The 13907-nt window shown below is 43.9% G+C and overlaps 1 protein-coding gene across 8 annotated transcripts in view; it reads right to left on the reverse strand.

Annotated features, from left to right (window-relative positions):
* Window positions 1–123: 123 nt before the first annotated feature.
* Window positions 124–13907, reverse strand: part of LOC123982682 (caskin-2-like) — a 68813-nt gene continuing 55029 nt past the window's right edge. For all 8 annotated transcript variants that reach the window (XM_046068405.1, XM_046068406.1, XM_046068404.1 and 5 more), the window contains 9 exons: window positions 11613–11740; window positions 11182–11263; window positions 7513–7586; window positions 7314–7424; window positions 6302–6403; window positions 5961–6099; window positions 3011–5257; window positions 2642–2879; window positions 124–2313 (listed from right to left, as the gene is read on the reverse strand). In XM_046068405.1, coding sequence (XP_045924361.1) covers window positions 2217–2313; window positions 2642–2879; window positions 3011–5257; window positions 5961–6099; window positions 6302–6403; window positions 7314–7424; window positions 7513–7586; window positions 11182–11263; window positions 11613–11740 — 3218 coding nt within the window. In that variant the 3' untranslated portion in view covers window positions 124–2216. The remainder of the gene's footprint in view (window positions 2314–2641; window positions 2880–3010; window positions 5258–5960; window positions 6100–6301; window positions 6404–7313; window positions 7425–7512; window positions 7587–11181; window positions 11264–11612; window positions 11741–13907) is intronic.

Consider the following 13907-nt stretch of genomic DNA (forward strand, 5'->3'; position numbering starts at 1 on the left):
GTTGCTTCCTAAGTGGACAGTTTGATTTCACAGGAGTGTGATTTACTTGGAGTTACATTGTGTTGTTTAAGTGTTCCCTTTATTTTTTTGAGCAGTGTATATGAATACTCCTGGACAAAGACATAGTAAAAATTGTCCTTTTAATGATTTCCAGGTTGACACAGAATTCAGTGGAAATATTCATACAAAGTAACAGCATCCACCAAAATAAAACAGAGGAACCAATGGTGCTAAAACTTTGTTTTGATGTAAAAATTCCTTTACTCCATGGCTTACAGTAGAGCCAAATATCCTCCCTGCAAAAGCATTGAAAGAACTCAAAAACTAAAAAAATCAAAGAGTGCATTTGTTGGACAAATGTAGGCTGTAGATAATTGCTTTTCTTTACTTGCCTCATTGAAAGAGGATGGCTCACACACAGGCATTCAACTGCACAATAAGTGTATGGCATTGGTTCAATGATTGCAGTAGAGTCAGATGAATTAATAGTAAGAGCATCTCTTTGTGCAGTGAATACTCTATAAGGTGTGTGGAAACAAGGGATAGGTAAACAAAAGTAAAGGAATATTAATACAATAAACCTAACACTGTTGATCCTGAACTAAACTTGTCTCACAAAGCTTGTTAACGACAGGTTCTGTTAACTGGGTTTACCAATCCAAGAGTAAGCCAGAGTTTACCCCAAATACAGCTGCCTAACCCGCTAATTGCTCTGAGAGAGGTCCCTGCTCTTCTATAGAGTCTGGAGTGTGCCAAAATTATTTAAACGATGCATGATAAAACTATTTACACAAAGTAAAAAATAATAAAACCATTGTTAAAGTTCCAATCAATAATTCTATTTTATCTTATGTCTCTAAATGATAAATTAAGAATAAAATTTTGGTTTTGGTTAAAGTTTCCAACCTTAATCATTTTCAAAAAGCTAAAGTTTTAGTATTAAAACATAGTGGCTGTATGTCGCCACTGTTTGACTTGCTTTGTATATTCGTCTGGTCTATATAAATACATTAATTATCTAAATATTGGTGTGTTTTGATAGAAGGCTGAAAGGGAAGTGATTAGGTTGGGTTTCCACAGACCAGTGAGCCAGTTATCTAGCAGGGAGCAACTACGCTCATGTTTGCGGAGCCCACAGTAAAGCATTGTAAAATTGAAATATGATATTGCGACACAGTACTAAATGGTGTAACAAATAGAGACATACAATAAAAAACAATGTAAAAAATTTATTAATTTATTTAATAAACATGTGAAAGTCTTTGATTATTCCTGTAGCACACTCGAGACTCCATACACTGCGCTGTGTTCATCCCTTACAGTGTTCAGTCATAGTCTTTCAGAAGGTTGATCTTACTTGAAATGCTTTGTAACAGGCCACTGTTGAAATGATTAAAGCATCCCCCATTCTTTAGAAACTGCACACTTACAGTAAATTCACTTCAAAGCACCCGGAGGCGAGCTGTAAAACCTTCCAAGCTGTTAGTGGGAGGTGGACTGAGCTCCACAGTCTCGACAGTCTCCACTTTACCTCACAGCAAGTCGCACCTGATAGACATCTCTTTAAAAATGTTTTTAAAAAAGGACGATTCCTCACTTTGTGCCGACCCCTTAATGTGCCTCTTCAAGAGGATAAAAGACTTTGGTAAAAACGTGTAAAATCAAATCTAATATGGAATATGCTGCTTTTATTACAATAAACAATATTTTCCCCATGTTATAGACAACAAGCAGCAAAATATATATAACAGTATTGATGAACACTAGAATGATTTAAGTCAATAGGAACTCCATTTGTTAAAAACAAACATAAGTATAAATATACTCAGTATAAAGATATCTGCCTACACACATACACAGCGCCACCATAGACTTATCTACACATTTACAGGTAACGTGAATAAAATGGACCCTCATTCATTTAGTGATAATACACTGAACACAGACATCTGGAAGCCGATCTTGCAGCTGCTGTTTGTTGTTGCTCCAATAACATTCCCAAGTGTGTGTCCTAAGGCGAAGTGCTTGCGTTGAAAAACTGGGCAATATTGAGGGAAAGTTGTGCAGGAAATCCTCAAATGTGCACTTATTGATTCATCCAGAGCCATGAAGAGGTGCTGAGTCCTCTGCCTCTGTTCTTACCAGCATCAAAGATCCATCTTGATCTCCTGTTTTGATGGCTTCTCGCTTCTCCTGTGAGGCAGAGTTTGGGGATGTCACTCCAACATAGCGTCCAGCTGGTCAGCCAGGTCGTCAAACATGTTGCCAATGTCATCCAGAATATTTCCTGCTGCCTTCACTGTGCTGCTGCCACTGTGAAGCAGACAGGGGCTATGTTACAAGTGTACTGATACAGTATAAAGAGTCAAGTTCTTCTAACTAATGGTGCTGAACAACAAGCAATGTAGTACTTTCTGATCCCCATAAGGAATTTCTTCAACTGAGATTAGATTAGACTAATCCATTATTTATTTCTATTAATTTCGATAACATTGTAACAAAAAAGTCTGCCAGAGTAAGAACCACAGAGCAGTTTTTATACCTTATCCATACATTCTATGTTCAAGTTCCAACTGTGAAAGGAGACTGTGGAGCACACAGCCACCCTACCAACACGTGAGTATAGATCAGGAGTCCTTACCCGTCCACGCAGCTCCCGTAGGCCAGTTTGTTCTCCACCACTTTGAGAGCAGCCTCCAGTGACGTGCTGGTTTGCTCCAGCCTCTTCTGAGCCAGCACCTCCGGACCGGCCGCACCAGCCTGGGGTGGCCCTGTTCTCCCTTCCTGAGCCGGTAGGGCCGAGGTGGGGTATGAATGGGCCGAAGCTGGGGAGGACGGAGAAGCGAACGCAACGCCCTGGACCATGGTTAGGTTCGGAACTGAAGGACAAGAATGTAGGGGGTTAATCTGTCATCCAAAATAAATGACTTTTGGAACAATTTTGGTTAAAATATTATTTAACGAGGGAGACAGTCCTCCCTGCCAAGTAAAATTTTTTAGTCGGTGTTACCTGCCGTTGACGCCGAGGCCATGCTGGGCTGAGGGAGTCTTGATACAGACAAACCAGCAGCTTTCTGTGGACTCTCTGGCTTGGACATCACTGTCTGTGTGCGTCTCACTGGTTTGGGACTGGGCATACATGTCTGTGTGTGGATGCTGCCGCCCCGCTTCGGGGAAACTGTGTGAACCTGTACGCTGGTTAGTTTAGGAATGGCGGTTTGTGCACTAGCTTGCGCTGGAGGGACTGTTTTCTGGGGGGTTGGTGGTTTGCTGTCAGGGGATTGTTTGAGAGGACTGGAAGGTTTTGAGGACACTGGAAGCTTCGGGCCTTTCCCCATGGAGCCTACTCTCTGGAACACAATCCCCGGCCTCTGAGATTCACAGTCGCTCAGCGTGACATCATCGTGTGTGTGGAGACTCTTGGTTTGCGGATGGTTGTCGTCTCTGTTCGGGGTAGTTGCCTCATCAGGTGTCGACGGGTCTTTGGGTTTGTGTCGTCTTTTGACCGTGTCCGACTCTTTGAGATTGAACTCTGGGAGTTCCAGGCTGTTCGGGGTCTGTAATGGACCCTCAGGAGGGGTCTTGACTTCAAAGTCTGCTCGGGGGACAACTGCTATCCTGGGCCGCTGTTTGATAGTGAGGTTGCCTTCTTCAGCAAAAGGGAGGTGGTCACCGGAGCTGTGCTTTGAAGAAGCTGCACCACTCTTTGATATTCTTTCACTTTTCCTTGCTTTCTCTTCGAGTGTTCCCTCTGTGCCTCCACTTCTTTGTCTGTCGGTCTCTACTTCTGTCCTCTCGCTTCCTGTCCTCCTGAGGCCCGCCAGGCCCAGAGCAGGGACAGGTTTGGAGTGCTGTAGGATGGTGTGAGGCGCCATCCCATATGAAATCGGGGAGGAAACAGGGCTGAATATAGGTGAAACTGGGATGGGAGTTGGTGGTATATCTATCCTCCTGGAGGGACTGCTGCTGCTTCCCTCTAGCCTGGCTGCGATGCTCCTTACACTGCCTGTGCTCTCCGTCGACACCCCTCCTTTCGCCTCTGGCTCCGCCACTTTCCCATTCCCTGGTTGGCGTGCCGGGCTGCCGCTTACCGAGCTCATCCTCTTGGGCGGTGGCGGGGGTGGGCCTTTGCGTCGGGATCGCACGGCGAACGAGTGGCTGCGGTTGATTTGGCGTTGGGTCCCTGTGGTACTTGTGTGCCCGCGTCCCGGCCTGCGCGACAGGGTGGCATAGGAGGGCATGACTGCAGAGGAAGCAGAGGTGCAGGGGGGAGCGAGGTCGTCGTCTTCGTCTGGCTCACCGTCGGACAGAGCGTATCGAGTCAGGCTTTGGGCGCGCTTCTTGTGCGGACCCCTCTGGGTGTCATCAGCTTGGCCCTGTCCAGGTCGGGGTCCCAGCAGAGGGACAGCTCCAGGTAGAGGCTTGGAGAGCTTGTGAGCCCCGTTGATGCCTCCTGCCTGGGCGTGGAGGTAACTGAAGGCCTTCTGTGTGGGCGAAGGCTGCGGGGATGGAGAGGAAGGGGAGGAGGGCGGGTGGTGCTGAGGCTGACAGAGGCGGCTAGGGGACTGGAAGTGTTTGGCCTTGGGCGGGATAGCTGGGTAGGCAAAGCGAGGCATCTTGCTGGGGGTTAGTGGAGGGGTTAGTGGGGAGAAGGGAAGTTTATTGGGGGTAGCTGACCGACTCTGGTGCTCCCACATCTCTGTGGGTCTTTGTCTACTTCTGCCTCCAGGACTGCTTCTTCCACGCTTGGCCTCCTCCCCCGCACCACAGCCCAGGCTCTCCTCTGACCGGCTGGGTTTCTTTGCTGAAGGTTGTGCAGCTTGGTGGTCTTGAGAATATACTGAATTTGAATTCCCAGAATTCCCTGATCCCCGCGATCGCATGCTAATGCTCTCCTGACTGACCGACATGGCAGATATAGCTGCAGCAGAGGTCATGCCTCTGATGCCGAACGCCTCGGCAGCACCTCCTCCCGCCCTGCCCATCATAGCGCTCTGCAGCTCGGCGCTCAACTCGCTGTCCTGGAAGGAGAGGAGGGCCCTCGGTGTGCGAGGGGAGGGGCAGCAGGTGTCAGAAGAAGCGTCAGAGCGAGCGAGAGCGTGCACATTGTGTGATGGTGTGTGTTCGATGGCCACTAGTTCCAAGGCGGTGGGGGGCTTCCGTCGGAGAGTCCCGCCTTCAGCTCTGTCAGAATGGTTACGAGCGCGCTGCAGATCACTGAGTCTCTTCACTGCTAACATGAGCTTCTTCTGATGGCCTGAAACAGAGAGATAGCAATCATTGCAATCTACTGAATACAGCACACACTCTGGTTTAAAGCAAGACGATGTTACGTTTAATGAACAGTGACCTCTGTGGCCACATGGAAATTAGAGAGTACCGGAATATTTGCATTTCTCTTCATTTCCCAAAGTCTCATGAGGTAATTTAAAGACAACATTTGTTTTTTTACCACATTCGCACGATTACTTCTTCTGTCTTTGTGGTCTGATTGGTGTGCTACAGATGTCACATGGTGTTTGAGTGTACTGAACTGAGGAGGGTGCATTCCGTTGCTTATGAATTCAACATATCATTTGTAAGAGGGGTGTTTGTTATTTCTTCTTTCAGATGTTACATAGTTTCCCTTTAAAGTAGTCGTACATATCTCTGAATTGCTGCTAATTGCCTTGTTCTAAAAGGGAGGTAGAAAACATTTATATGGAATATTTTCATGGTCTTCTTCTATCAAAGTACCTGGGTTTCAATGTTCCTCCCACTAACAATAGGTTGTATAAAGTTTTTCAGAGGCATTAAAAGGATAACCCACCCTTGCGGCATAACTTGACTCAGATTATACAATGACTTTTGCAAATTTGAAGAGGTTGAAGAGTGAGCTGTCAAAAATAGATGCCTTCATCTTTTGGGGAGACCACCAACATCCACAACAAATTATGTAGAAATCTGGTCTTATTCCTCACCCAGTTTGGTGATGCCTATCTCCTGCAGGTCTTCCCAGGTGATGTCTTTGACAATAGGGATGGAGTCATAGCCATTGTCGCACAATCTCTTCTGGTACTGAGGCAGTCCAATCATACTCAACCACTCCCCCAGGTCCGACTGAGCAGCAACAAACACAGACCAAAGCAACAGAGGAAGGGGGCGATGAGAAACAAATCCCAAAAGTCTGAATAATCCCGGATGTTGTGCTTTGCTTATTTTACGGTTTGACACTTGGTGGTTCAAGATATTACAACAAATCCAAGAGAAGCAGCTACATTTCCTGAATGTTACAACATGCAAGAGGGAATTATTTCCTCACAGGAATGTAATCAGGCAGCCACTCTGGGATGTTTAGCTTGCCAATCTCCATTGAGATCTTCTTTCGGTGGCCTGGTTTGGTCACTCCGATAGCTGTCAGGTCCTGAAGAATCAAGCACATGTAAACAGTCAGTGACTAAACAACAACAAAAATACAGTAAAGGACATTATTCCACTTTTGGTGACTGCTACACAGGACTGAACACAGGACTGAACACAGGACTGAACACAGGACTGAACACAGGACTGAACACAGGACTGAACACAGGACTGAACACAGGACTGAACACAGGACTGAACACAGGACTGAACACAGGACTGAACACAGGACTGGCTGTGTGTTCCCAGCTAAGTCTTACTCCTCCTCATCTTTGTTAGTTCACTGCACTACTGAGTCATGTAACACATCACATCAATGGAAGAAGATTAATAAAGACGGCACATTTCCAAGTCATTTGTTAGTAAATGAATTGGTCTTGATAACTGAAACAAATACACAGACAAAATGTTAGAAATACATAAAACAAGCTCATTAAGAAACACATTCAACAATAACAATAATGAGTTAAATAAGTTAGCTCATTTCCTCAGTGACATTGCTTGTAGCACTTCTGTATTTGCAGCAGTGCTGCACGTGCTGTCAAATTAGTAAATGTGTTTTTCACTGTTCTCCTATTTTTTTATTGCCAGCCTTTTGTTCTAAACTCAGTGTAGATAATGTCAAATGGATGAAATGCTTTTCTTGCATCCTGTCTGTTTTCCTGTTCTCTGAAGTTGCAGTGCTTGGACCGCTCTGCCACCACGGTGCTCCTTGAACACGCCATGTGTCAGTTACCAAGCTGTCGCAACTACAGTTTATAATAATGAAAATTAGTTGTGAAAGCCTGAATACCAAATATTGCAAAATACCAAACCAAAATAATTATGGCAATCAGTAGCCCCCATCCCATCGTCCCAAATGTATTTGGCAAAAGTTAATTGATGCTAAAAATGCCAACAATTGTTACACACACCTCAGGGGTCATCCTGCTGATGGTGGGAACATCATATCCCGCGTTGATGAAGTTGGACGTGTACTGCTCCAACTGGAACTCACACAACCACTGATAGATGGCCTCACAGTCCTAACAACAGAGAGGGGGAATATATATGAGGCTTCTCTCTCTCTCTCTCACACACAAACACACACACTTTCTCCTCCTATGCACTCACCTTGCCCTCCAGAAGCTGTTCTGGCCTTACGAAGCCTTTCTGAGGAGTGCCGTTGACCTGCCGTCGAGAACCACCTACAAAACACACATGATCAAATCGTGCAGGACAACCTCCACCGTGCTTTACTGTAAATGACAGCAGGGTCGGCCGACCACACCCTCCCAAAGACAGAACAGAGACTCAACAGGAACACGTTTCTGTTAAGTTTGCAAGTTACTAACATAGTCTGCATTAACATCAGCCATGTCAAACTGATGAATCAGTCTTCTCCATGCAGCTGTCTGGGTAAGGGGTGTTGTTGTTGGCTCTCTCCAGGTAAGTAAAGGTGTGTTATCTGACTGATCTGAAAGCCCACTGAACACACCCGTGATTTATCCCTCTTTCACTCATGACACATGACCACAGATCTCTGAGGAATGCACCTTTCCTCCCATTTTCTCCATCTTTACCCCTCTTTCGCCCGAGGCCGGTGTTTTGATCGCTCCCTCGTTTTCTTTCTGTTCTTTTAGTCATCCCTCCTGACAGGGTCCATCGACCTTTTTAATTAAGGTTACACTTTCTATATAAAGCAGCTTTCTGAACACAGAGAAACTTTGCAAGGTTAAGAGTTTTAAGCATGGTCAAAAAGGTCAAGAATAACGAAATTGATTATACCAAAAAAGTTATTCCAATCAAGTTTTATCAAGGGTCAGTTCACCCAAATTATAATAAATCAAATGTTCTCACTTACCTTTAATGGTATCTAGACATGCAGTGGGTTTTGGTTTTATTTGTCCAAGAAGAGATACCTGCCTCTGAGACGTCTGCCTCCACATTAATACAATGGTACACTGCTAGACGTGTCAGAAAATATGTTCTTTTGTAATTTGGGTGAACTGACCATTTGAGGAGTGGTTTTAAGACAACAGAGACATTTAGCCTGAGGTCTTTGAATAAAGGTATAGGACAACATTTGGGGCATCCGCTTTTTTGCTTTTTTCCCCAAGAGCTACATGAGAAGATTGATACCACTCTCATGTCTATGCATTAAGTATGGAGATTGAGCCGGGAGGTGATTAGCACTAGCATAAAGATGGAAGCAGGGAAAGCAAGGTCTCCAAAAAAATATAAATACACCTACCACCTAAAGCTCACTGATTTACACGTTGTGTCTCGTTACAGAAATGCACATAATGACAATTTGTTGTTTTTTTGTTTTACACTACATCACATTCACAGCACAGAATAACACGCCAACTGCTTATCAGAACAGAAATTAACATTCACACAGTTTGGGGGAGGAGCCAGGGGATCAAACCACCAGGCAACCCGCTCTACCTTCTGGGTCACAGCAGACAAACAAGATACAAGGTGAGCGTATTTTAAATGTTTCCCACCGGTTCCTGTCTCTATGCTAAGTAAGTCTAACCATGCCCTGACACCAGATCTGTACTTAACGCACAGAAAGAGTGATATCAATCTGCTCATCTCACCGTTAGAAAGAAAGCAGATGAGTGTCTTTCTTGAAAGGGCAACACACCTCTTTTTTCTTTATTTCAACCTGAAACATTACTGTTTTTAATTTGCTCTGTTTATGGAAGTCTATTTTCCTCTACTTTGTTGTGAAGGGTGAAGGTCAGGGGCCCCGGTCTCCCAGGTAAAACAGCACCTAGTGGAGAGGTATGTGGCCTCGGGGCAAGAGACAAAACTTCAGCTTTTGGGCCGAGAAGCAGGCAAAAACGAACATATTTTACAGTACACCAATATAAGTCTTTTTTACAGACATTTTCTTTGCACCTGAATAACAGTGGGGAAGAAAAACAGCAACAAGTGGAACTGATTTAAAATTTCTGTCCTAGAATATGCTACATTTAAGTGCAGTATAAACATCCCATCAAATCTGCGCTGCAATTCTTACCCTTCAGGAGGAACGAGAGCAGCAGAGCTCCGGATGTTTGACACTTCATCCTGCCTTCTGCCTATCCTTCATGCAGTCAACTAATCTGTTCTCTGTTTTTCTCCCTCATTTAACAAATGTCTTGCTCTTTCTGGTTTTGTTCCGGTCTCCGCCCTCTGACCCCTCCCTCCCTTTCTTTTCTCCTTCACTTGAACCCTCCCTCCTATTCAGCCCGAGGTCAACACAGATCCTCTGCTTCAGCTAGCATGTCACTCCTTAATATTTTCATAACGTGTGCGCTTTCCCACGTTTTGTTCTGCACCTGCTGTTCAGATCTAACAGCGTGCACACACTAAGACACATTTTCCCAGCCGTTCGTGTTTCCTTAGAGAGGTGTTCGGATGCTTTTTACAGGCTTGTGTGGTTGAGGGTAGCTAGTGGTTTTATTGGTTTCTGTGGTGAGGTGAGGTAAGCCTTTTCTCTCTCCTTCCATCTCATTTCCTTTCAGGATGATTGCAAAACAGCTCACTCTGCAGAACAAAGGCGCTGCTATCATATGTGTCTTCAATGGCATTCCTCAGGTAAAAGTAGGTACAGTGATGTCCCCTGAAAGGGATCTAAGTCTCAGGAAATAAAGTGATTTAAATTAAGTTTAGGGTTTCTTGCACTGGCAGGATTTTAAGACAGAGCAAAAATGTTTAAATCCCCTACAGTAAAAATTAAAGGTACAGCAGATTATTAGGACCGCTGTTATGTGAGAGATTCAAAGTATATCAAAATACTGTGAGGAATATTTCATTTTACACAAAAAGTCAAACATTTATTATTATTATTATTATTATTACTATACCCTTTTCTTTACAAGAAAAGTCATAATATTAGAATGTGCCATACTTTGAGAATAAAGTAAAATCTTTATTTAAAAATCCAACATTATGAGAAAAATCTTTAGTAGTTTGAGCGTAATGTAATTTACAAGAAAAAGTCTGTAATACTAAAATAAAATAAAGTCAAATATTTGAAAGAAAATGTCATATTATTATGAGGAAAAGTTAGAATATTAGGATAAAAAAATCATTATTACTTCAAGAATAGAGTCAAACATTTACCAGAAAATGGCATTACAAGAAAAAAAGTTTTTAATACTGGTGAGTGAAGTCTGTCATCTTTCAAGTGTTGAATGAGGGATGCAGATTATAATCATAGATTTCAGGATAATGAACAAAAAATTATGCCAGCAGTTTTTCCCAACAGCAAAGAGCGTAGATATAAAAAAACACAAGCTCGTGTTATCAGAAAAGAACTAAAGCTCAGATTTCAAAAAATGCAGCACACAGCCGTCTCATGGCTCTCTGGAAATGATATGAAAGGGAGCCAGGAGCTTTTGGGGGACTGTCTCTGGATGAGACGGCTGTGTGCTGCACCTTTTTGAGTAGGTGGGAACGTTAACCAGATGTGCATTCACCAAAATGACCGATGTCTTCGTCGTGAAAGCTTCTCCACCTATTTCAATCTGTAGTGCACAGCCTCTTTTCTGAGTCTTTCAATGGATGCAGCAGATAAGACAGTCCCAAAGAGGGCAAACAGGCGAGGGGGTAACCAAGTGTGGCACAGACCAGAGCTGCTGACCTTTGACCTTTTTAAGACTTTTATATCAGAACTTCTTTCATAATCAAAACTTTTGTTCATAAAGAGGAGCTGAGACAGAGAGAAAATGCATTATTAGAATTATCCCTAGAGAGTTGTTCATAAACACAGGAAGAAGACGGGAGACTTTTCATTCCTTGACTAACCTGTGGTCCCATCCGCCTGTTTGCTGTGGTCTGCTCCCACAATGTGGAGATGGTCTCCAGATTCACCAGCAGAGGGAGCCAGCTGCACACACGCACAAAAAAAAACATGATGGAAGCTGAAATGAAGACCGAATCTCTAGACTTGCTGAGGATCACTGCAGACAATGTTCACTGTGGCAAGTCAGATAATCAGTTAAGTACAATGACAGAGTGAACATCAAACTAGTGGAGAAAATCTGACATGTTGTACGTAGCTAGGTTCTAGGTCATTTATGAACTGCATTGGAAGACTGGAAAGTTCTTATAGAGCAAAAAGAGATCAAGATTTTTAATGAGGAACACCCTACATACAGTTTGTAGTACAGTCAGAACAGATGCTTGGCTTGCTCTTTTTCCATGTAATGTCACTCATGTTACTGAGGCGAGCTTACCTTGCCAGTGTCAGCATTGTGGCGATTTTGAGTCCCATTCTGTTTGTGGCCGCTCTCTGAGCTCTGGCCGCTGCCAGCGCTGCGGCTGCTGCCCACGCTGCCCGCACTGCCAACACTGTTTCTGTCACCTGAGAGAGCAAGACAGAGAGACACAAACAGACATAGATATTACAGTGTAAAGTGAGACTTGGAGAGAAAAGTTAGGAAGTCAGGAGAGAAAGCTGTAAAGATTGTAGCGTGCAATTTGTAGGTAAAGGCATGTGGTCTGAGTGCACAGCAAAAAAACAAAAAACAACTTTAACAAGTCATTAGCAAGTCCTATTAAGGATCAGTTTGATGTTTCCAGAAATACACTTGAATGCTTTCTTTACAACAGTTAATTGAGAAGATTGATACCAATCTCACGTCTGTGTGCAAGTTAGGAGCTGGGGCTGGGAGGTGATTAGCATAGCTTAGCTTTGAAGACTAGAAGCAGGAGCAAAACGCTAGCATGGTTCTATCCTAAGTTCAAAAATAGGCCTATCAACAAATCTAAAACTCACTAATTGTATATCATGTGTTTAACCTGTGCATTAACAGAAAGGTATAATTAACCATTTGTGATTTTAGGGGGAGTTACATAGTGTAGCTATTCATAGTTTTCAGTCATGTGACATGCGCGGTGACCTGGAGGGCAAAACAACAGAGCAAGATAGCGGTTAACACCGGATCTCCCTTGTAGAGATGCCGCAAAAGCAGTTACATTTTATTTGGTTCACCTCTCAACTCAAGAAAAAGATAGAAATGGACACAAACTGCAAGTGTTGGGCGCTTGCAATCCATATACAGTACCCGCTGCCGTGTTTCCGCCATTTAAAACCCCAGTTCCCTGCCAGCGCTCGTGAAAACTGTGAATTTTTTTGATGAACAACAGTTTATCCATGCCAGCAAGAAATAGTTACAGCATGCATCCTTAAAACCGCACATTGCCACATTTACGTTTCTGTTTGTGGGTACAGATTTAACAAATGCGTTATTAAGTCAGATTTTATGCTAAGCTAGTCTAATCAACTCCCAGCTATAGCTCCATACTTACATACTCCAACACACACACGTGACAGTCATGTCAATCCTTTCATTTAACTCTCATAAACGAGAGCAATAAAGTGTATTTACCAAAATATCAAATTATTCCTTTAAAATTATAGATGACAATACCTCTTTGCAACTACACATTTCATAAATCAACACTAGATGAAATGACATGTTAAGATAATTGTTTTTTTTATATTTTTGATGTGCATGCTGTCAGGGTGGAGGCAGCTACACCATCAAGCTGCAAAAAATCTGAGACATCAGTCAGGAGTGACAGAGGAGCTAAAGAAAAGGCTCTAAAGGAGGCCTGGTCACTTACCATTACATCCTGCTGCAAGACAACTATGGTTATGGTTTCTGGATTATTGCGTGTGGGGGGCAAGGGAGGCATGGGATTTGCAGGGTGGCATGGTGAGGTCAAGACTTTGGGATATAAAAGAGATAAAGATGGGAATAAGCTTAAAGAGGCCCAGTTTTTTTAGAAGAGCATGGATGGGATCTGGTCTACAGGTTCACACAGGGTCGGTGGGGTTGCAGGGGTTTGGGACCACACACCCTTACCAGTGGGAGACCTCCTGAGGACCCAAATGTCCTGAGTGGGGCTAGCAGGACTATCTGGGGCTGAGAGCTGACTGTCAGGTGGAGCACCTAACAAACACACACACACACACTTTAGACACACACTCACTGTATAGCCCACATACTGTGGCTGGGAGTGGACCTATCAAGCTGACACTGAGCACCAGAGCGCAGGTCGAGAGGAGACTGGGGTCAGGGTGCTGTTTGGGAGGGGAATATGAAACCTGGGACATGGACGGAAATTGAGACAACAGGGGCCTGGGCACAGACATGTAAAAGACCCCCCACCCCTCCTACATAGCAGCAAAACCCCCAGCCTAAAAGTGACACTCTATGTGGTCGTTTTGTGTCTTTGTGGTCATTTTGCATCTATGTGGTCGTTTTGTGTCTCTCTGTGGTCATTTTGCATCTATGTGGTCGTTTTGTGTCTTTGTGGTCATTTTGCATCTATGTGGTCGTTTTGTGTCTTTGTGGTCATTTTGCATCTATGTGGTCGTTTTGTGTCTCTCTGTGGTCATTTTGCATCTATGTGGTCATTTTGCGTCTCTCTGTGGTCATTTTGCATCTATGTGGTCGTTTTGTGTCTCTCTGTGGTCATTTTGCATCTATGTGGTCGTTTTGTGTCTTTGTGGTCATTTTGCA

The sequence above is a fragment of the Micropterus dolomieu genome, linkage group LG14 (genome assembly GCF_021292245.1).
Source record: "Micropterus dolomieu isolate WLL.071019.BEF.003 ecotype Adirondacks linkage group LG14, ASM2129224v1, whole genome shotgun sequence".
NCBI lineage: Eukaryota > Metazoa > Chordata > Actinopteri > Centrarchiformes > Centrarchidae > Micropterus > Micropterus dolomieu.